Here is a 24,437-nt window from a genome sequence, read left to right on the forward strand (position 1 = left end):
GGGGAAATTCCTCCAGGTCTGGAACCGTATAGGACTATGTTGTGGTTCTTTCACAGAGATGAGCTACCAGCTCTGATTTCCCAGACATTAAAGATGCTGGGAGTACCTGGGGCAGATTCCATGTCTAAGCCAAAGAAAAATCACATTTTGGCTTCTTTGTGTAAAGCTTCTTGTTTTTTCCATGTTATGGAGGCCATTCAAGAATTGATTGATCTTAAGTGGGGCGCCTCGGAGGCTAATTTCAAAGGAGATCAGGTTTTGGAAGGCCTGTCCCCCTGGATCCAGTGGTGAGAAAGCGTTTACGTTTTCTGAAAGTGGACGCACTTGTCTGTGCCATCTCCAAGCAGAGGGAGGAGCCGCCTTGAAGGATGTGCACAATCAAAGGATTGAGGCCATCCTTAAGCAAGCATTTAAAGCAGTGGCAATGACTTTGCAGATAGGTTCTTCTTGTTCCTGGTGGCTTGCTTTTGTTTACTTCTCTCTCAGGGGGGGTCGATGAATCTGGAGTGAATTCCAGGGCAGTTATGGAGCCAGCAGCTGCCTTTTTGGCAGATGCAGGCTGCAATTTGGTCCTCACCTCAGCTAGAGGGATGGCTTTGGTAATAGTTGCCAGGCGCCAGTTATGGCTGAGAAATTGGTAAACCAATGTGACCTCCAAGGCTAACCTTAAAAAATTGACCTTTAAAGGTTCGTTCTTGTTTGGGAGCGAGTTGGAGAAACTGGCCAGAAAGTGGGGCAAATCCTTGGTTCCTCGGTTGCTGGAGGATAAGAATCAGACACAACGCTCCTTTGCCATGAGAGGTCATGCAGGGGATCCAAGCATTTTCGACCCTGCAGAGGAGTGACCTTTCGAAGGACTCACCCTTTCGATAGGTCTCAGTCCTTTCATCCCAGTCGGGGCACGAGCTCGGGTAGTGTAAACTCCCAAGCCTCCCAATGAAAGTTTGCCAATCCACCTCCAGGAACAGGAGATGGGGGGCACCCCTCCGTCTATTATCAGAGGTGGGTCAAAATCATATTGAAACAGTGGGTCCTGGAGGTGATACGAGAGGCATATGCGCTGGAGTTTTTCAGTGTTCCTCGGGATGTGTTCATTGTGTCTCCCTGCCACTCCCCACAGAAGAAGAAGGTAGTGGAGTGTACATTGTCAAGGCTCCTCAGTCTGAGGGCTGTGGTTCCAGTGCCCATGTCTCAAGTAAATATAGGTATATATTCCATTTATTTCATTGTGCCCAAGAAGGAGGGCTCCTTTTGTCCCATTCTGGACCTCAAAGGAGTCAACTGTAATTTGCGGGTGACTCATTTTTATATGGAAAACGTTACTCTCAGTGATAATGGCTGTGCAGTCAGGGGAATTTATAACCTCCTTGGACCTGTCTGAGCTGTACCTGCATATTCACATCCGACTAGAGCACCAGTGTTTTCTGCGATTTGCAGTTTTGGGATGCCATTATCAGCTTCGGGTGCTGCCTTTTGGTCTGGCCATCACACCCAGAACCTTTTCCAAGGTTATGGTGATGGTGGCGGCAGAGTTAAGAAAGGATGGGATCGTGGTACACCCATATTTGGATGACTGGATGATTCAGGTCAAGTATCTGGAGAACCAACTAGTGACCTGCAAGGTGATTTCCCTGTTGCAGGATCTCAGCTGGGTGGTGAACCTGGCCAAGAGCAGTTTTCAGCCTTCTCAGTCGCTAGAGTATCTCGGAGTTCGGTTAAACATGAAGCAGGGCAGGGTTTTCCTGCTAGAAGCTGGTATTCAGAAGTTGATGGCACAGGTGCATCTGTTGATGAACACTATATGCCCAACAATGTGGTCCTATCTGCAGGTACTCGGTTTGATGGTGGCAACCCTGGAAGTAGTGCCATGGGTGAGGGCGCATATGCATCCTCTCAGTGCTCTGTGCTGTCTTGTTGGAGCCCACAATCTCAGAATTATTCGATTCGGCTGCACCTTCTAATGGAGGTCTGCTCTCAACTACAGTGGTGGTTACAAGCATATCATCTAAGAAAGGGAGTTTCCCTAAAATATCTAGACTGGTTAGTACTCACAACAGATGCGAGCCTCCAGGGTTGGGGAGCTCACTGTCAGGAACTGACAGCACAAGGGTGCTGAAGTGCAGAAGAGTCTCTCTGGAACATCAATCAGCTGGAAGGCTGGGCGGTGCAGTTGATGTGCTTGCAGTTCAGTGGCAGATTGCAGGGTCGAGTAGTCCGGATAATGTTGGATAATGCAATGACAGTGGCTTGCACACTGCAGGAAAAGACAATGTAAAAGCAGACTTTCTCAACAGGGAAAGTCTGGACCCATGAGAATGGGTATTGTCAGATGAGGTGTTTCAGCTGATAGTGGATCACTGGGGACTTCCATTTCTAGTCTTCTCGCAATGTGAAGGTTCCTGGATTCTTCAGTCGCAGGAGAGACTGGGTATCAATGCTTTCATACAGGAATGGCTGGAGGACAATCTGCTGTATGTTTTTCTCCCATGGCCCATGTTGGGCAGAATGGTTCAAAGAGTCGAGGGTCACAGAAGGATGGTGCTTCTGGTAGCACTGGATTGACCCAGGAGACCATGGTATGCAGATCTGTGAATGCTCCTGGTAGCCTCTCCCCTCAGTTTCTAGCACACAGGAATTTGTTGCGGCAGGAACCTATTCTTCACAAAGATCCAACTCAATTTTGTTTTATGGTATGGCCCTTGAGAGGGCTCACTTGATGAAACGTAGATATTCTAGTGCGGTGATCGCCACCTTGCTTTGAGCTGTTGCGCTCGCTGGCTGTGGAGCTCCGCAGCCCACTGCACTTACCTGGTGCTACCCTGGACCAGCCTGACTTCCCTCGCAGCGGCAAGGAGCCGCCGCCAATGCCATTTCCACACAGCTCAGATCCACCGCTCATGCTGCCAAAGTCCAGCCCCGCCAGCAACTCCCTAGGTGCGTGCATGCACTCCCCGCAGAATTTAAATGGGCCACAGTGGGAAAGTTTCCATGGCTCCCTCTGATGATGTCAGCCCTCTAGACTACTTAAGCCCATTCCTGCCTGCAGTGCTTTGCCTCAGCAACAAGTCAAGCTCCATGTGAGTAGCTAATTGCCTGACTCCGTGTTCCTGACTCCATGTCCCTGTCCCTGTCCTCTACTGGATTGCTTCTCTGGCCTTGACCTTGGATTACTCTGGACTTTGTTGGATTGCTGCCTACCCCGACTCCTGGTATGCCTTCTGGACTTCAATGGATTGCCGCCTGCCCCAACTCCTGGTATACCTTCTGGACTTTGTTGGATCGCTGCCTGCCCTGACCCTAAGAACCTTGACTCAGTTCCTGTCTTTCACCCTTTGTAGAGTTATTCATCTTCGGAGACCTGCACCTAAGTCCAACCGGCCCTGGAACCCAAGGGCTCAATCTTCGGGAAACGAGGGCCGGTATTGGTGAAGGTCCTGATGGGTCTCTGCACCGGCCAGCTCCACCAGTCGATGACGAGGTCTTGCAGGGCTCCTCCCTGCAGGTAACGTCAACCTCGACTCAGTCCAAGGTTCCACCTTTGCAACACGCGCAAAAAAGTTCTCCATTTCCTTAGCATATGTGCAAGTTTGGTGAGTGTTTGAGGCTTGGTGTGAAGATCAAGTTGTTCTTCCTCGTTCGGTATATCTACACCATAGATTTGTATTAAGTCACAAAGAACGCACTACCATTTAAGAAAATATTTTATACTAAGGATGATGTGCCGATGCGCATATACAAAAAAAAATTCAGAGATTGTCGATTTATATTCCATTATATTTCAATTTTTCAGATAATAAAGTGGGTCACCTCATACCAGTTTCGCACATAAGCCCCTGATGCAGCCAATTTGGTGAAACTTGGCCAGAATTGGGCACTTTTAACTGATTGTATAATAAAGTTTCCACATATCTAAGGCTTCTTGTCTAAACCAATGTGTAACCTTTCCTTGCAGTTACCGACCTTGAAAATTGTGTTTCTTGTGGCGATTTGTTCTGCACATAGAATTTCTGAGCTGCAGGCCTTGTCTTGCTGGGAGCTGCTCCTCTGAGTGACTCCAGGGGGGATACATCTGCATACTGTTGTTTCCTTTTTGCTGAAAGTGGTCTCAGATTTTCACTTGAATCAGTCCATTTCGCTGTCGTCTCTGGATAAAGAAAGAGACAAGGAAGAATATCGCCTGTTGTGACCCTTGGATGTTAAGAGACATATCATAAGGTATCTGGAGGTTTCTAAACCTTTCTGGAAGACAGATCACCTGTTTGACCTCCATGGTATTCAAACAGGTGGAGCCAGCTTCACGGGCTACAATAGCTCACTGGATTAAGCAGGTAGTTACGGCTGTGTACGTGGATGCTGATCAGCCTTTGCTTAGTCAGGTTAGGACTCATTCCACTAGGGCTCAGGCAGTGATATGGGCGGAAGTTAGATTGTTGTATCCCATCAACATTTGCCAAGCTGTGATGAGGTCCTCCTTACACACCTTTTCCAAGTATTATCGTCTGGATGTGCAAGCCTGGGAGAACGCAGCCTTTGCATGTGCAGTTTTGACTGGACCGTGGGAAGCCTCTGGCTCTATTTGAGAGTAGCATGGGTATATCCCACTGGTTCTGGATTCATCTGACTAGATGCTAAGAAATGAGAAATTACTACTTATCTGACAATTTCCTTTTCTTTAGGATAGTCAGATGAATCTAGCTTCCTGCCCTTGGCTGCCCAATAATTGTTTTATGGTCCTTCTGCGTGGCTACGTGTTCCAGGGGTTACTGGTAAGTGTTAGTACAGTCCCTAGTGTTATGATATCGAGGTGTTTGGTGGATTCTTAGGGGCAACAGTGATGGTGACTCCCACGGGGAGGAGCCCTGTAGGGAACTGTAGCACCAGGCTAGACTCAGATGCACAAACACAGAGAATATATCTTTATTATGCAGCTTGTATGGTTCACCAGAGGTGGCAGTAGAGAGTGGATTAGATAGCAACAGTCTGTGATCCTCGGCGGAGGAGACCCGTCTCACAATGGTGGTATAAGGCCCCGATGCAGATATCCAGTGAGGCGCTGTAGGAGAGACAGACTGGCAGATGTTATTACACACTCCCTTGTAGCTGAGTAGATAGAGTTCCCAATAAGCAGTATAGAGAGGATAGGTAGCAACAGTCTGTGATCCTTGGCAGAGGAGTCCCGTTCCACAATGGTGGTGTAGGGCCCGATGCAGATAGACAACAAGGAGCTGTAGATGAACAGATTGGGAGAAGTAGTACTCACTCTCTGTAGCTGATAGTTAGTGTTCCAGCAGGTAGAAGAATTGATAGCAGGCACTAGGATAAACACCCAGGCCCTTGAGGAGCGAGTACCTGGATTCAGGAGAGGTACCTGGAAATAAGCAAAGGGCCTCTGAGGAGCAGGTACCTAAGTTAGTAGAACCCCGGAGGGTGAAGATAGCTTCCAGCAGCGGCAGAAGCGGCAGAGCAGCTTCAGAACGGAACAAATCCAATCTGTTGCTAACTCGGTGAGAGTCAGCAAATGGGCAACCTTTTGTAGTCAGAAGCAGTGACATCACTCGAGGGGAACGCCCCCAAGGTTCGCGCCAACACTGCTATAAGATGTGAGGCGTGCGCGTGTGTGTGCCCTAGGAGGCCTCAGATCAACATGGCTGGATGCTGCACCAAAGCCGCTCCAGGGACGCTGGAGGGTGCGGCAAGGAGACGCTATGGACGCCATTCTCCCGAAGCTGGTGGAGAAGGCTGAAATAGAGGTGAGGCATGTCGGACGAAGCTGTCTGAGACCGACGGACGCAACACCTAGACTAGTGTTGATATATTCTTTGTCTGAGCTCAGTGTTTCCTGTTGGCTGAGTACCGAAATGATTATTTGTTATTGATCAAACATTTGCTAGTCTGTCTACAGTAGGCTTATGAAGAGAATCCTGGCAGGCTAATGTCACTGCAGGAGTTAATATACTGTGATGTCAGCTTTGCTCCATCTTTGTCTGCTGCTAGAGGAGTACAACCCACTAGTTCTGGATTCATCTGGCTATCCAAAAGAAAAAGAAATTATCAGGTAAGTAGTAATTTCTGAATTCAGAATACGGTTTACTTTACTCAAGAAAATGAAAAACTAGTTGTTCCCTGCAAGTTGAAACATTGTCATTGGTGGTAATCTTTTTTTTCCAACAAAATATCACCAAACCTTCCATAAAATAAAATAAAGATTGCTGCTTAGGAAATTTCTGTCTCTCCTGTGTGCACCCTAGGCGGGCTAGCCCTCAATTGAAAGCCCTTGCTGTAAAGTGACACAAGAAGTAATAATGTGCTGGTTCAAGAGAATGTCCTTCAACTCACTGGATCAAAATGGTTGGATGTTTCAGAAGGTAATTTTTTTTGGGCAAGTTAGACATGCCAAAATTGCACTGTGTTAAGGTATATTGTCAAAAGTTGAGTGGAAAATGAAACATACCTAACAATATCTGACTATGTTGCTAAAATGAATAAGAATGAAAATTTACAGAGGAAGGTCTGATTTAGAATGGGCATGAACTCCGCCTAACAATACCAGTGTCAGTCAGTGGTATTGCAGCTTCAATGAACCTGCCAGTCTGCATTTCAGCAGCAGGGAGTCCTTATAAATGGAGACATCCAACTATTTTTAGATGGCCTGTACTTACCTCCCAAAGTAGCAGAGAGCAGGAAATGTGTGCCATATTTCTTAATTAAGTTCTCTGTAATTTGTGCTAGCGTTGGCCTTCGACCCAAAAGACGAATATTCCGTGCAAACTCTGGGGCGAGAGGAAGCGGCAAACTAAAAAAATCCTTCCTCTCCAAGACCAAATTGTTCACCTTCCAACGGCCAAATTCCCTGGGAAGGTAAAAGGGAAAGTGATCAGTGCAAGAGGAGATGGCAGGATACCCAGGAAAATAAAAGGAAAGTTGTTGGTGTAGACTAGAAGCAATGAATGTTTTAATTTTAGAAACTCATCATGATCACGACAGCTGGAAGCTGTAAAAGATGGAGAATTGCTATCTCCATTCTAGAGGGAGAAGGGCAAAAGACAACGGCATGTTGCAGTGCTCTTCTCTCATATACTGCTTGGCTCTGTGAGGAAAAATGGAGTCTTATTACTATAGTCTCAAAGGAACAGTTAAACTCAATCCACTGATATTTTATTTCTGTAACTTTTGTAACCATCACAAAGTCTTAGTTCACTGTGAAACGTTTTAAAGATGTAAATGAAGGATCTTCAGATAAAGAGGTAAAGAAAAGTACTAACCTGCGAGTATGCTCACAGAAATGAGCTTGTAACATGAGAAATTTTTCTTGTGATACCAGTTCATTTAAATAGTATTCAAATGAAGTTTGTGGCATTTGTTTTGTGGTAAAGTCCATGCGAAATTGCATACTTTATCATAATAAAATGACTTAACAATACCTCTTTGGTGCAGTTAAGTTTTGTGGAAAATCACCAAATTGCATGATTTTCCACACATAATTTTACTATGCACAAATTAATAATCAGCAGATCTGCATGATTCTTCATCTCATTAGCAAGGCTATATCATTTTTGCAAATGCCTTTGTAAATGCAAAATTAGGTACGCAAAAAACAGAAAAATTTGCAAACACGATTATATGCATTATTTGCTGTTTTTGCATACATTATCAAGTTTATGAAGTCATTTGTGGCTCAGTGCATTGGCCTTGATAAAAGGATCAGCATGATCTCAAAAGCTCATATATTACAATATCTTTCATGATCCTTTAAATTGTCTCACAAACAACAGAAATTTCAGCTTTCTCGAGTACCAGTATGGCTACTAGAATTGTACTTTTTGTAACAATTTCCTGAGAATTTATGTTTTTTATGCTGTGTTAGCATATTGGTTCTCAACCCAGTCCTTGAGGCTCTCTTCTCCCAATCACTCTTGTTTTCATATGAAAATATATCTCATACATATTTGTTATAGATGTCCTGTAAACCAGACTGGTAAGGGGAAGCATGTAGGACTGGGATGAGAACCATCAGGTTAGTAGTAACAACTGGGCTTGGATGGATAAGTGACCGCAGGCAGGGTATGAGCTGAAGAGTTATCACCTATTAGGAGATATAGTTCCTCAGTCTGGATTTTAAAAAAGTTGCCCATTTTCAGCTTTGTTGATGTAAAAAAGCTTCTTGTTTGCCAAGCATTAGGGGATGAGGTAACAGCATGCATCTCATTTTCCCTGAAAATTTGCCTCATTATGAGCGTTCAAATTTTTATGATGTCTAAAACTGGAGCGAGCAGAGCTCTACTGAGAAAAGCCAGTTCCAGCCCTCCAGATCTACTAATAGATTTAGGTTCCAGGATAGTTCTGAATATTTATTAGATACATTTCCATACAGTTGGCTAGGAACTGAGTTAATATGTGAATTTTGGTTATCCTTGTAGCACATAAGGAACAGCATTTCTCACCTTTGCCCAGCCATGCCACAAGTATAAAGCTATTCAAGGGGATCATTCATCAAATCGTGTTAGGGCCTTATTGCAGGTATTAAGGCCCTAACGCCCACAATAACACCATAACACATCACAAGATGTGAATGCAAATTTTTTTCAAATGGGCAGAGTTTAAACATTGTGTGCAATAGCATAACAGAAATCCCATGAGAAACAGAGTACTTCTGGGGAGGCGCACATATTAGGCAACTTTTTATACCACTGTAAGAGGGACCATTTTGAACTCGGGGTGAGGTTTTGGTGGTGGGCTAGCTTTTGGGGGGACAGTTTTATATGCACAGTCAGAGGTACGAACAGCCCAGTAGAGATCAGTGAAGATTTTATGTGATTTGGAGCGATGAAAGGTACAAAAAGATGAGATTTGTACAATGTACTCTCGACCTATCTTGATGCACTCTCTACCTAGCTGCTATCAAACTAGGTCGAGAGTACAATGTACAAATCTCATCTTTGTGTACCATTCATCACTCCAAATCACATAAAATCTTCACCGGTATCTAATGTGCTGTTCGTACCTCTGACTGTGCATATAAAACTGTCCCCCCAAAACCTAGGCCACCACAAAACCTCATACAGCAGGGGTCGGGAACCTTTTTGGCTGAGAGAGCCATGAATGCCACATATTTTAAAATGTAATTCCATGAGAGCCATACTAACTACAACCCCCCACCCTCCTGACTCCCCCAAGACCTACCAAATTAATTTACTACAACCCCCTACTCTCCTGATGCCCCCAAGACCTGCCAAATTAATTTACTACAAGCCCCCATCCTCCTAAAACCCCCCCTCCCAAGACCTGCCAAAAGTCCCCGGTGATCCAGCGGGGGTCCAGGGCTCTCAGACAAATCTTTAATAAAAAAGTAAAAATCTAACAAAACCCCCCACCCTCCTGACGCCCCCCAAGACCTCCAAAATTAATTTACTACAACCCCCACCCTCCTGACCCCCCCAAGGCCTGCCAAAAGTCCCTGGTGGTCCAGCGGGGGTCTGGGAGCGATCTCCTGGACTTGGGCTGTCAGCTGCCAGTAGTCAAAATGGCGCCGACAGCCCTTTGCCCTCACTATGTCACTGGGGTCGACCAATGGCGGCGGTAGCCCCTGTGACATAGTAAGGGAAAAGGGCCGTCGAAGCCATTTTGATTACTGGCAGCCAACGACCCTTTGTCCTTACTATGTCACAGGGGCTACCGCCGCCATTGGTCAACCCCAGTGACATAGTGAGGGCAAAGGGCCGTCGGCGCCATTTTGACTACTGGCAGCCGACAGCCCAAGTCCAGGAGATCGCTCCCGGACTGCTCCTGGACCACCAGGGACTTTTGGCAGGTCTTGGTGGGGGGGGGGGGGGGGTCAGAAGGATGGGGGTTGTAGTAAATTAATTTTGGAGGTCTTGGGGGGCGTCAGGAGGGTGGGGGATTTTGTTAGATTTTTACTTTTTTATTAAAGATTTGTCTGCGAGCCAGATGAGGCCATCAAAATAGCCATATCTGGCTCCCGAGCCATAGGTTCCTGACCCCTGTCATACAGAGTTACTAGTTGCTCCTCTTATAGTGGTATAAATAGTTTACTTATTATAAGAGCCTCTCTCTCTTTCTCTCACTCTCCCCAAAAGCCAGTCTGGGCCCTTCTCAGCTTGTGATGCAATATCTGGGAAATTACCCTAACCATGCCTCTTTTTATCACAGGTGTTATTGTCGCAAAATGTATAGCAAAATGATGAATTTAGCTCCAAGTGTCTTATTTTAAAAACAGACTTAACTTTAGTGAGACTCCCAGTTTTATTACTGTGTCCTTTTCTGGAATCCACATTTACAAAAGAACATTGATGATGTGGAAGCTAATCAAAGGTAGGGCGGGGTATGCACAGAAAAAATTTTCAGTTTGATTCAGATTTTTGGGTTGGTTTTCTTGTTTTGTTCAGTTCATTCAGTTTGGATCAGAAACTCATTCTTTTCATTTGGGTCATTTGTATCCTTTCTTTCCATTAAAGTCAACAGGAGAAGCAATACATCCTAGTTTTTGACTCTAACTTTGGAGTTTTACGTCTAAGTTTTATGAAAATTGCTGACACATGTCAGCAGCAGAGGCAACAGCACTCCAAGATACCGAGAGTGGCATGAACTTCCCATGGAACCAAAAACAAGGGGAAAAGGGCGCCAACAGTGGCATGAATAGCTCAAGTCACAGTGAGAGAGGCAGTGGCACAAATAGTGGCATGAACACTCCCAAAGCACCAAAAGAGGGGAAAATAGCACAAATAGTGAAATGAACACCCAAAGGTATCAACAGTAGCATGAACATCCCAAGAAATAGAGTTAGGGGTACAGCAACAAGCAGCATGGCATGAAGACCCCCAAGGCATGCTTGTTATATGTACATTCAAAAGTTAGTGCAAGATGGCGGCATAGAAGGGAAACTGAGCGAACCCTGCGGTTCAATGCTGCCCTTTTTTCCTGGAAAATTGAACAGAAGGGGAAAGTGAGGGGTTTTCCCTCTGAAACCTTACCTTCTCTAATGCAGCTACATATCATCTGCTTCATGACCCAGCCGGAATTTGAAGAGGGAGCCAGTGAGCCCGATGGAAATCCCCGCAGAGGAGAGCAGGGATTCCCTGTGGAGGAGGTGTCTCTCAGCCCGGACGTGCAACCACCTCTGACACAGCGTGACCCCAGCGGAGAAGCAGCTCAGCCACAGGCTGATGATGCGATGGCTGCGACTGAGTTCGAGGGGGCATCTCCTAGCAGCGTGCAGGAAGTGGAAAGCTTCCTTTCAGCTGGAGCGGAGGAGAACTCCGGCGGTGGAAGCAACTGGTGGTACGCCCGAAGGAACTCTTGGGGGGGAGAGAAACTGAAGACCTATCGGTTGAGAGCCAGGAAAGATCTCCAGCCAGCGTGCAGGATGAGGTATTGCTGTTACCCCCTAAGCCTGAGGCAGTGATCCTGGAGGCCATATGGGATTTGGTGGCAGGATTTGGGGCTTCCTTGAATCGATTAGAAAACAAAATGGATTCGGTTGCATATAACTTTCAACAAAAACTTTTGGACATTCAGGAACTGACTACAGAAATTTCAAATAGGATAGGGGAGACGGAGAATAAAATCCAGACTGTCCAGGCCCTAAATTCGGTTATTGTTAAAGATCAGCTGGCCTGTTCCAGACGAGTGGAATTATTGGAGAACAAAACCAAACAGTTAAATTTGCAGATTTTAAATTTCCCACAAATAGTTGGAGAAACATCATATACCACCTTAAAGCGATTCCTGATGGAGGCCCTTGGATTTCCTGAAAATGATATACCTTCTATAAATTCTTGCCATTTCCTTAACAAAAGGGCTGCTAATTCAGGAGAGACTGCTGGTTTACCTATTACCGCAAACATAACTAATTTCCTGGAAAATTCAAATTTGGACATATTAGACAGAAAAAAGTTGCTGGTATCTTTTATTTCCGTCTTAGATGTAAATAATGCAATGCATGCATTTTTCAGAAAGTTTCCGGTAACTTTTTATGATCATAGAAACATAGAAACATAGAAATGACGGCAGAAGAAGACCAAACGGCCCATCCAGTCTGCCCAGCAAGCTTCACACATTTTTTCTCTCATACTTATCTATTTCTCTTAGCTCTTGGTTCTATTTCCCTTCCTCCCCCACCATTAATGTAGAGAGCAGTGATGGAGCTGCATCCAAGTGAAATATCTAGCTTGATTAGTTAGGGGTAGTAGGGGTAGTAACCGCCGCAATAAGCAAGCTACACCCATGCTCATTTGTTTTTTCCCAGACTATGTTATACAGCCCTTATTGGTTGTTTTTCTTCTCCCCTGCCGTTGAAGCAGAGAGCTATGCTGGATGTGCATCGAAAGTGAAGTATTAGGCACATTTGGTTTGGGGTAGTAACCGCCGTAACAAGCCAGCTACTCCCCGCTTTGTGAGTGCGAACCCTTTTTTTTTTTCTTCTCCCCTGCCGTTGAAGCGGAGAGCTCTGCTGGATGTGTGAAGTATCAGTTTTTCTTCTCCCCTGCCGTTGAAGCAGAGAACTATGCTGGATATGCATTGAAAGTGAAGTATCAGGCTTATTTGGTTTGGGGTAGTAACCGCCGTAACAAGCCAGCTACTCCCGTCTTTGTGAGTGCAAATCCTTTTTTCCACATTTCCTCTTGCTGTTGAAGCTTAGAGCGATGTTGGAGTCACAGTAACCATGTGTATGTTTATTGAATAAAGGTATTGTCTCCAGGCAGTAGCCATTAGAGATGTGAATCGTGTCCTCGATCGTCTTAACGATCGATTTCGGCTGGGAGGGGGAGGGAATCGTATTGTTGCCGTTTGTGTGTGTAAAGTATCGTCATAATCGTTAAAATCGTGAGCCGGCACACTAAAACCCCCTAAAACCCACCCCCGACCCTTTAAATTAAATCCCCCCCCAAATGCCTTAAATTACCTGGTGGTCCAGCGGCACACTAAAACCCCTAAAACCCACCCCCAACCCTTTAAATTAAATCCCTCACCCTCCCGAACCCCCCCCCCCCCAAATGCATTAAATTACCTGGGAGTCCTCCGTAGCGGCGGTCCGTGGCTAAATCGGGGGAAGGGGGAGAGCACGAAAACCGGCACACTAGATCGTGAGGTCTTCAGCCGGCGCCATTTTTCAAAATGGCCACCGCAAAATGGCGGCGGCCATAGACGAAAACGATTCGACGCAAGAGGTCGTTCCGGACCCCCGCTGGACTTTTGGCAAGTCTTGTGGGGGTCAGGAGGCCCCCCCAAGCTGGCCAAAAGTTCCTGGGGGTCCAGCGGGGGTCAAGGAGCGGTTTCCTGCCGCGAATCGTTGTCCGTACGGAAAATGGCGCCGGCAGGAGATCGACTGCAGGAGGTCGTTCAGCGAGGTCCGGAAATCTCGCGAGGGTTCCGGACCTCGCTGAACGACCTCCTGCAGTCGATCTCCTGCCGGCGCCATTTTCCGTACGGAAAACGATTCGCGGCAGGAAATCGCTCCTTGACCCCCGCTGGACCCCCAGGAACTTTTGGCCAGCTTGGGGGGGCCTCCTGACCCCCACAAGACTTGCCAAAAGTCCAGCGGGGGTCCGGAACGACCTCTTGCGTCGAATCGTTTCGTCTATGGCCGCCGCCATTTTGCAGCGGCCATTTTGAAAAATGGCGCAGGCTGAAGACCTCACGATCTAGTGTGCTGGTTTTCGTGCTCTCCCCCTTCCCCCGATTTAGCCACGGACCGCCGCTACGGAGGACTCCCAGGTAATTTAATGCATTTGTGGGGGGGGGGTTCGGGAGGGTGAGGGATTTAATTTAAAGGGTCGGGGGTGGGTTTTAGGGGGTTTTAGTGTGCCGGTTTTCCTGCCCTCCCCCTTCCCCCGATTTACGATTTTTTGACGATAAATCGGGGGAATTGGTATTGTATCGTGGCCCTAACGATTTTTGACGATTTAAAATATATCGGACGATATTTTAAATCGTCAAAAAACGATTCACATCCCTAGTAGCCATCATTCTGGTGAGTCACCCACTCTTCATTGGCGGCCTCTTGACTTTATGGATCCACAGTGTTTATCCCACGCCCCTTTGAAGTCCTTCACAGTTCTGGTCTTCACCACTTCCTCCGGAAGGGCATTCCAGGCATCCACCACCCTCTCCGTGAAGAAATACTTCCTGACATTGGTTCTGAATCTTCCTCCCTGGAGCTTCAAATCGTGACCCCTGGTTCTGCTGATTTTTTTCTTATGGTAAAGGTTTGTCGTTGCCTTTGGATCATTAAAACCTTTCAAGTATCTGAAAGTCTGTATCATATCACCTCTGCTCCTCCTTTCCTCCAGGGTGTACATATTTAGATTCTTCAATCTCTCCTCGTACGTCATCCAATGAAGATCCTCCACCTTCCTGGTCGCCCTTCTCTGTACCGCTTCCATCTTGTCTTTGTCTTTTTGTAGATACGGTCTCCAGAACTGAACACAGTACTCCAGGTGAGGCCTCACCAAGGACCTGTACAAGGGAATAATCACTTCCCTTTTCTTACTCGATATTCCTCTCTCTATGCAGCCCAGCATTCTTCTGGCTTTTGCTATCGCCTTGTCGCATTGTTTCGCAGACTTCATATCATTAGACACTATCACCCCAAGGTCCCTCTCCTGCTCCGTGCACATCAGCCTTTCCCCCCCCCCCCCCCCATCGAATACAGTTCATTCGGATTTCCACTCCCCATATGCATGACTTTGCACTTCTTGGCATTGAATCTCAGCTGCCATATCTTCGACCACTCTTCCAGTTTCCTTAGATCCCGTCTCATTCTCTCCACTCCTTCCGGCGTGTCCACTCTGTTGCAGATCTTAGTGTCATCCGCAAAAAGACAAACCTTACCTTCTATCCCGTCCGCAATGTCGCTCACGAAGATATTGAACAGGACCGGTCCCAACACCGATCCTTGCGGTACACCACTTAAAACCGCTCTCTCTTCAGAGAAGGTTCCATTTACCATCACACATTGTCTTCTGTCCGCCAACCAATTTGCAATCCAGGTCACCACCTCGGCACTCACTCCTAAGCTTCTCGTTTTATTCACCAGTCTCCTGTGCGGAACCGTATCAAAAGCTTTGCTGAAATCCAAGTATATGATATCGAGTGCTCTTCCTTGATCCAATTCCTTGGTTACCCAGTCAAAAAAGTCAATCAGATTTGTTTGACAGGATCTTCCCCTGGTGAATCCATGTTGCCTCTGGTCCATCAATTCTCCGGACTGTAGATAGTTCACTATTCTCTCTTTCAGCAGTGACTCCATTACTTTTCCCACCACCGAAGTGAGGCTAACCGGTCTGTAGTTGCCAGCCTCCTCCCTGTTCCCACTCTTGTGAAGCGGGACCACCACCGCTCTTCTCCAATCACTTGGCACCACTCCCGTTTCTAGGGATCTATTGAACAGGTTACACAGCGGACCCGCCAGAACATCTCTGAGCTCCCTCAATATCCTTGGATGAATCCCATCAGGCCCCATGGCTTTGTCCACTTTCAGGTTCTTTAGCTCTTCCCACACATTTTCTACTGTAAAAGGATTTTCATCTATTCCACTTCCCTCCAGTTTCTTGTTGTGTAGAGATGGTCCTTCTCCAGGGTCTTCTTTAGTGAACACAGAGCTGAAGTATTCGTTTAATATGTCTGCCATTTCTTCATCTCTCTCCACACATTGATCATTACCACCTTTCAATTTCACTATACCACTTTGGACCTTTCTCTTTTCGCTGATGTATCTGAAAAATGTTTTGTCACCATTTTTTATCTCCTTGGCAATCCTCTCTTCCGCTTGACTTTTTGCCAACTTGATTAATTTCTTTGTCTCCCTCAGTTGAATCAAATATTCCTCTTTGTGTTCCTCCCTTTGGGATCTTTTATATTTCTTGAATGCTGTTCTTTTAGCTTTAATTTTGTCAGCCACCTCCTTTGAGAACCAGATAGGTTTCAATTTTCTTTTGCTTTTCTTTACATTTATAACATATAGAGTAGTTGCCTTGGTGATTGCTCGTTTTAGATTGGTCCACTGCTGCTCCACATCTCTCTCGTTCTCCCATCCTTTTAGTTCTTCCTCCAGGTACTTCCCCATTTCCTCAAAGTCCGTGTTTTTGAACTGTAAAACTCGGGTCTTTGTGGTTCTTTTCCCTATTCAACCGGTAAGAATATATCCTGATCTGTCACAAGTGACACAAATTAGGAGGAAGGAATTTCTGTCTTTTAGACAAGAAGTTGTTTCTCTAGGTTTTGTTTTCACACTAAGATACCCATGTAAATGTATTCTAAAAAGGGGTGAAGAGTCCTTTGTTTTCTTTCAACCTGACCAAATCAGTAAATTTGTACAAGCCCAGAAACCAACCACCTCTTCTCCAGTTGCCCAATAAGGGAATGGGCAAAGTTATGAATTTAATTCTGGTGTAATTCTGTTATTGCCATATTTGAGTTGAATTTCCTAGTTTTTCTCCTATAGTTACTTGTATTGTCCTATTCTTTGGCTATATTTCTTTTTCTTCTTCTTTTTTTCTTAATATATACAAATTGGATATAGAAACATATGGAAATTTTAAGTTTAAACAAATATCTGATGTATCTAATTGTGATAAATGAGAGATATTATTCAATTTGTAAAATTATAAAATTGATAAATAAAGAATTAAAAAAAAAGTTAATGCAAGAGTCACACACAGAATAATTAGTGTAGTATCACTGACTCTTCTACACAGAGAAAGGAAGCTGACCCCCTGTCACAGTCAGTCACTGGTCACTCTGCAGATGCTGCTAAAGAAAAACAATCTCTTTCTCTGTATATGTCCTATAAACATTGACATATGCTGCTCATCTGGTGTAGAAGACAAGTCCATTCTTACCCTGCTAGTTATATTGTAATTTTCTGATTGAGAGATTACAGTTTTTCCTGCTGCTAGCAGCACAGCTAGCACACAATGACAGTGATTTAAGAGTAAACCTTGTTTTATTCTCTATATCTAAACCTTTTTTTAAATATTTTCTTTAACTCTGGAAGCCTGAAGCAAGGAGCTTCAAATTTCTGCCTTTTTCTCTGAAATACAGCAGAGCAATGACTAAGAAAAAAATGGTCACTGGCTGCTCAAAGTGCTTTTAGTTTTCATTTCAAAAAAATGGTGAAGTCAAGCTGTACAGCTGCCAGATAAGATAGGCTGGTTGAAAAAGTGTTGAAACATGATTTGTCCTGTTCTTTCCTTGTCCTATTCCCAACTGGCTCTTCTCTGTTTGGCTTTGCTTTCCTCATAGAGTTTAATGCTTATGAACTGAATGAGCTGGAAAGGATTCAGAATTTTCTGGGGATTTAGATGACTGGAACCAAACATTAACTCATTTGGATCAAGTTTCACATTTTGATCATCTGAATACAGATTTTTATTCAAAGGAGGGCAACAAAATGATTGTCTGTATTGTAAACCTTACATGGAGTGTTCATGCAAGTTAGAGATGGACTTATTTGAAGAAAAAAGAAAAAGGGAGATATGATACAAATATTCAAATATTCAAGGCTTTAATTAATATCTTGCAGGTTTTCATGATATAAAGCTGAAGGGAGGAAAGCTCAAAAGGAATATGAGAAATTTCTTCTTCACTGCTAGAATGGTTGACACATGGAAGAGACTTCTAGAGGATATGTTAGTAGTTGAAATAATGACATCCTTCAAACATGCATATGATAAACACAAAGAAAATTTATTGACAGGGCAAAGATGGGAGTGAAAAGGAGATGGAGTAGGACAGGGGAAAACTGATTTTTTTGGGGGGAGGCAAGATAAACATGGGTGGACACTGTGACCAGTCCCACCCCTCCCTCACCCCTTACTCCATCTTATGCGGGTCTTATTTTATTTATTTATTTTTTTTAACAGCTTTTAATATACTGGTGTTCGTGCGGGCACATCACTCCGGTTTACAATAAAACTTGAGAAAGGAGGAAAATTACAAAAAACAGGGAGCAGGTGAGGGAGCAGGTGAGAAAAGGGGGGCGGGAGTGAGGGGATAGATAGAGGAGGAAGGGATAGCAGTTGAGAAAGTAGAGGAGAGTAACCATAATTGAGGTGGAGGTATTTACAGGAGGAGGTATTTACAGGAGGAGGACTGCAGAGGTGTGATAATTTATCAAATTAAAACTTATTTACATAGTACATTCTATACCTTATAACTTATTCACAGCAGTGAGTGATACAATTAACTTATGTTAAGTTAATTCAGGTGGCATGTTAGGGAGAAATCCATAGGAGCGTACAGGAAATGAGGTGGGAGGCGGGGGCGGAGTCTAGGGGGTTGGCTTGATGGGGGGGGGGGATTGTCTACGGGGGGATGGTTTCAGGGTAGGCCTGTCTGAAGAGCCAGGTCTTGATGCCTTTTTTGAAAGTGGGCAGGGAGGGTTCAAGACGGAGGTGTGTGGGGAGGGAGTTCCAGAGGGCAGGGCCTGCGATGGTGAAAGCTCTTTCCCTGGTGGAGGAGAGGTGTGCTGTCTTTAGGGGGGGTGTGAGTAGGGTGCCTGCTAGGGTGGATCTTGTGGGGCGATGGGAAATGTGAAAGTGGGGCATTTTCTTAAGCCAGGTGGAGTTGCTTTTGTAGAGAATGTTGTGAAGTATGGTTAGGGTTTTATATTGGGAGCGGAAGTGGATGGGCAGCCAATGCAGATCTACAAGAATGGGTGTAATATGCTCTCTTTTGCGTGTTAGTTAGGATTCTTGCCATGGCGTTCTGTAAAGTTTGTAGTGGTTTGATGGTGGAGTATGGGAGGCCTAGCAACAAAGAAGTCGCTACATAACCTTGCAACACTCTATCTCTCCTGTCTCTTTACCCTCTCCCTGCTATGTCTGACTGTCCCTCTGTGGTTAATGAAACTACTTTATACAAGGGATAAGTGTTCAGGTTGCTGAAGAGCAATTATGTAAATAAACTTCTAGCCTTCCACCCTGCTCAGGCATTCTTTCCCTTTTAAGGGACTGAGAAGAGGAGGGACAATTACTTGCCAAAAATAAACAGAAAGACTTTGATGACCTCAAACTTTTACAAATCTAACCCAAAGAAGTGTTTTTTTTCCCTTTTAAGTTATTCTCCTTAAAGGCACAAGGGATTATGGCCTGGCAGTGATTCCAATACCTCCAGGTCCTCTAATCCCTACACTTTTAAAGGGATGATTCAAATGGAATATAACCCTGCTGTTAGAGATAAAGATTTGAGCCAAAAACGAGGGACAGAGGCTCCCAAGGCCCACTCATGGCTACATCACAGGACTAGAACCTGTGGAAGCAGTTACAAATGGATGGACCAAGTGGTCTTTATCTACTGACATCTTTTTTGCTGCTGTTTTAAACAAACCAATTATCTCTGGTTGTTTTTAACTTATCCACTGCTAAGAACAAACATTTTACAAGTTTGGGGGTCATACACATACTAGAAACATTTTTTGATGATGATGATGACTGACTAAACAAAATCACTGTGAAACTTGAGGATATAATAAATCAGATTGACAGACTAAAGAATAACAAATCACCAGGACCAGATGGTTTTCACCCCTAAGTTCTGAAAGAACTAAAATGTGAAATTACAGACCTGTTTTGGGTGATCTGCAACCTATTATTTAAAATAGTCACAGAACCTGAAGACTGGCTAATGTGACACAAATTTTTAAAAAGAGCTCCAGGGGCAATTCAGGAAATTATACCCTGATGAACCTGACACCAGTGCCAAGTGAAATGGTAGACATTATCTTTAAAAATAAAATTACTAACCACATAGATAGACATGTCTTATCAATTTACTAGATTTTTTTGAAGGTGTAAATAAATATGGGGATAAAGGTAATCTGGTTAATATAGTGTTAGTGTACTTGAATTTTCAGAAAGTATTTGACAAAGTCCCTCATGAGAGACTCCTTAGGAAATTGGGAGATCATGAGATAGGAAGCAGTATCCTGTTGTGGCCTAGTAATAGTATAGAAGACAAGAAACAGAAGATAGCACTAAATGGTCAGTTTTCCAAATGGAGAAAAGTAATTAGTGGAATGCCCAAGGATCTGTGCTATTTAGTATATTCATAAATTAACTGGAAAAGGGAACAAGTTAGGTGACCAGATTTTCAGATGATGCAAAATTGTGTCAAGTCATTAAAACAGCATCAAATTATGAGGAACTGCAGGACCTTGCAGACTGGGCATTTGACTGATAGATGCAATTTAATGTGGACAAATGCAAAGTAATGCACGTAGGGAAAAATAATCCCAACCAGCGGCAGATCCTGAGGAAGACCGGCCCGGGGATTCGCCGCCCGGGCTGGCCCAGGACACATCATGTGGTCTGCTGAGCACGGCTCTGTCACGGCCTCGCACGGCAGACCACATGACTGGAGCAACCGGCCCACCGGGGGATGCCCGATCCCCCGATAGGCCAATCCGCCCCTGATCCCAACTACAGGTACACGATCCTGGGCTCTGTGTTAGGAGTCACCACCCGTGAAAAGGATTTTGGAGATTAAGCTATGGAATCTCTTGCCAGAGGATGTGGTCAAGGTAACTAACAGAGTGAGGTTGAAAAGAAGGTTAGACAAGTTACCTAAGGAAAACTCCATAAATAGTCATTAGCCAGGTCAATTTAGAAAAGCAGCGCTTATCCCTGGAAGTGAAATAGATCAACTATTTGGTATCTGCTGGGTACTTGTGACCTGGATCAGTCACTTTCGGAGACCGTATGCTGTGCTTGATGAATCTTGGTCTGACCCAGCATGGCACTATTTATGTTCTTGTGTTAAGTTTGACTATTCTCCTGCATTCTAAGATGAAAATAATGGAGGAAAAATACAGATTGGAAACAGCCAAAATACAAAGAAAGAAAATAAAATGATCTGGAGAGACAACAGCTTTATTCTACAAGCTTCTTAGAGATATACCCCCTGCTTAGCTTTCTTGGTGACATGGTGTTCTGCTGGATGCAGTAATGATATTCACTGAAGTAGCAGAAAAAGCAAATACAATTCCTTTTGTGGTTAAAACAAATTGACTTATTAAGGCTCCTCTTTCTTTGTTCTTGTCGTTATTACATTTTTGAAAATATATTACTGCAAAATTTGTTTTAGTACATTCTATTCAACTACTTAAACCATTTCAGGGTATTGCAATGCTGATTATTAGAACTCCATACAGACACCACAGTGACAGGTGTAAAGCATAAGCACAGCATGAGTTAGGGATATGCACTCATTTAAAATGAATGGTAAAATATGATTAATCCACTTATGGTTTTGTTTGTTTCAAACAACAGAAATAGAGGGGCCCTCCAAAAATAGCAAACATTTTCATTTGTATTCATTTTGGATGCATTCAAATCTATGGGGGAAAGCAGTACTACAGATATTCTTTTTCTTCTTGAAGATAGAGTGGAGCCAGGATTGGAAGGGATAAAGAAGGAGCATGACCAATCAAGGTGAAGCTCTTTCTGAACCAGCCTGTTCCGATATGACATCCTCTTTTTTGTTTAATCTGAAATTAAAAGGAAAGCTGAACTTGGGAGTCATTGTTTTCTAGTCATTTCCCTCTGGGGATTTCAGAGAGAAGGGACATACTTTCTTAAGCTCCGGTGAGAGTGAAAGAAAAAGTTAACAGAAATATTTAGAAAGCAGAAAAAAGGTAGGTTGACTGACTGTCATTTCTTGTCACTGTGTCATAAGGTTACAGTAACAGGGCTCAGAGTGCGGTAGACTAGATACGTTGTGCTTTTATCTGTCTGCTCTGCAGCACAATAGTTAGATTCAATCTCTGACAGGAAGGAACACAGCAGCAGTGCACATCAAGACAGCTACAGATCTTTCCACTGCTTTCTCTGGCTTCACATCGCTCTTTGTGATGCTTTGGGTTCTTGCCACTGCTGTTGGGGCGATTTGCTCCTCTTTGGAGTGTTCTTGCTACTATTGGTGCTGCTTTGCTCCTCTCACAGTACCTTGAGGTGTTGATGCCTTTGTTTAGACTGATTTGCCCCATTACGATGCCGTGGGCTATTCATGCCACTCTTGCTGCCATTTTGCTTCACTTTTGGTGTCTTAGAGTGCTCTTACATTTGCTGCTGTTTACCTGCAAGGTTCATTATACTTGGTCAGAAAACCCCATTTTAGAGCTCAAAATGCTTCCCCAATGACTTAAATAGAAAATAATTGGCCGGATGACACAAATAAATGAATAATTTTTATCGACCCAAACTGAATGTAACAAATTATTGAGGCAAATAAACCAATTAAATGAACCGAACATTACAATTTTTCTTTGCACATCCCTAGCATGAGCAGCCGTCTTATGGCTTAGGGAAGCATATTTTTAAAGATAAGAGGTTCAACCATTGAAAGAAATCTTGCTCTTCAACTAATCAATCAACCAGCTTTATTTGCCCTTTGCATCTTCTCTTTCTTCTGCTAAATTGTCCTGCCTGTCCCTTCTCTGCCATCTTTTCAGAATTTTCAATTCCTTCCTTGCCTGTCCACATCCTTCACCACATTGATCCCACTCCATTTTCCGGATGTTGTCAGCAGAGTGTTCAGTAAAAGATGAAAAGGAAATAACAGGATCAGTAGAAGATGTAAGGACGAGGGTTGATAACTGGGTGGGGAATAACTGATCAATCTTAGAGGTGGAAAAACACATCTTTTACTGTGTGCACTTCCACTTATGAAAATACTTACTTGTGCATATACTTTTCATCAGCTGTTCATTGACGCTTCTACCAGTTTAGCCACAGTTTCACCAGTTTACTTAAACCCTCCACCTTGACCCCCCCCCAACCCAGACTTCCCATCCAAACACTGACAGCAGACAAAAGACAAGTGCAAGTTAATTTCCATGAATCAATTAAAAGATGTAAAAGCATACATATAAGTTTGGAACTGTATGTACGTATACCACTTACAAAATCTTAACTTGTGCATGAACTTCTGAAGCCCACACTGAAATGCCACTAAATTACTCCTTTTTTTTCATTTGCATTTACGCACAACACTGCTAGTACACATGTACATGCTACTTACACACCTAACTTGCCTAGCCCCTCGATTCCACCTTTGGACATTCCTTCCTACTCTGGAAATGATTTTATTGCTGTAAGTAAATTTTCAGCCTTTAATGCAATATTTCCCACTGCTCTGCATCTATAAGTCAGATGACAGCCTCCTCATTGTCATTAGACCTACTGCCATTTAAGTTTTTGAAAAATCATGATTTGGGTCCCTCTCCTTTCTTAGCTAACATTATCACCTCCAGTGTTACGTTTTCCAGCTTGTGGGATGTCCCATTGAGCCAGCGCACTCAGCCTAGGACCCGCCAATGCCACAATCCTCTTCACAGTGGCAAGAATGCTGCCTCTGAGATGCCCCAGGATTTCCCATAGGCAAGAACACCTAATCTTTAAGCTCCTGTGGTGGGAACCTTGGCTACTGGTGCTAAGAGATGACATCACACGGCCGCGTATTTAAACCCCAGCCATGCACAAACAGATGCCGCAGCAACAGGTCACCTACATTCCCCTGTAGTGTGTTTGCTGCATTTTCCTGCATTCCTGCTCAGTCTGCCTCATTCTTCGAAGCCCAGCTTGCCTCACTCTTCCAAGCCCAGCTTACCTCATCTCTCCAGCTAGTTTTATCCAGCCCTGGCCTTCCTTCCTATTCTGCCATGTAAGTCCTTCTCCTTGCTCCCCACATCTGCCCTTGGACTGTCTTCTGAATTCGACCTTAGCCTGGATATTGACCATTCTTGCCTGCTGCCTACCACTGACCTTAGCCTGGACAATGACCAATCTTACCTGCCTTCTGCCACTGATCCTAGCCTGAACATTGATCTTCCTTGCCTGAAGCCTACTTCTGACCTAGCCTGATGCTGGACCTATGTTCCCACTGCTCTCTAAGAGACTCTTGTCTAAGACCTGCCGGCCCCTGGAACCCAAGGGCTCAACCCAAGGGGAAAGGGGTTGGTATAGGTGAAGCTCCAGACTCATCTCTTCCCTGCGTAGTTTCACCAGCTGTCAGTAAGGACCTACGAGGCCTCCCCTGTAAGTTGAAACAACCTTTCCACAGCAAAAAGGTTCCATGAATCTTATATCCAGTTTGGAGCAAGGGAGTTTTCAAAATAGTCTTAAGGTTGGTATGGTTCACCCTGTTCTTAAAAAGTAGAATCCTGATGAAGAACTTCTGGAGAATTTTAAGCCATTTCTCTCTAAAATCCTAAAGAAGTTCATCTTCGATCATCTTTTCTCTTATGTTAAATAAAACATTAATCTTTCCCCCTAAGCAATCTGGTTATTATAGGGGCTATAGTACAGAAACTGCTCTCACTGCATTGGTTAATGAAATCAGCTTGAATCTGGACAGGAGGAAAGCAGTTCTCACTGTCTTTCTGGGAAGGAGTGCAGCTTTTGACATGATTGACCACCAACTAT

At 44.3% G+C, this 24,437-nt stretch overlaps 1 protein-coding gene across 4 annotated transcripts in view; it reads right to left on the reverse strand.

Moving 5' to 3' along the window:
- The window catches only part of BRINP2 (BMP/retinoic acid inducible neural specific 2), a 109,076-nt gene that overhangs the window by 44,513 nt on the left and 40,126 nt on the right, over positions 1 to 24,437 (reverse strand). For all 4 annotated transcript variants that reach the window (XM_029618326.1, XM_029618328.1, XM_029618327.1 and 1 more), the window contains one exon: positions 6,660 to 6,850. In XM_029618326.1, the coding sequence (XP_029474186.1) occupies positions 6,660 to 6,850 (191 nt within the window). The remainder of the gene's footprint in view (positions 1 to 6,659; positions 6,851 to 24,437) is intronic.

This window comes from Rhinatrema bivittatum, chromosome 10 (assembly GCF_901001135.1).
Source record: "Rhinatrema bivittatum chromosome 10, aRhiBiv1.1, whole genome shotgun sequence".
NCBI lineage: Eukaryota > Metazoa > Chordata > Amphibia > Gymnophiona > Rhinatrematidae > Rhinatrema > Rhinatrema bivittatum.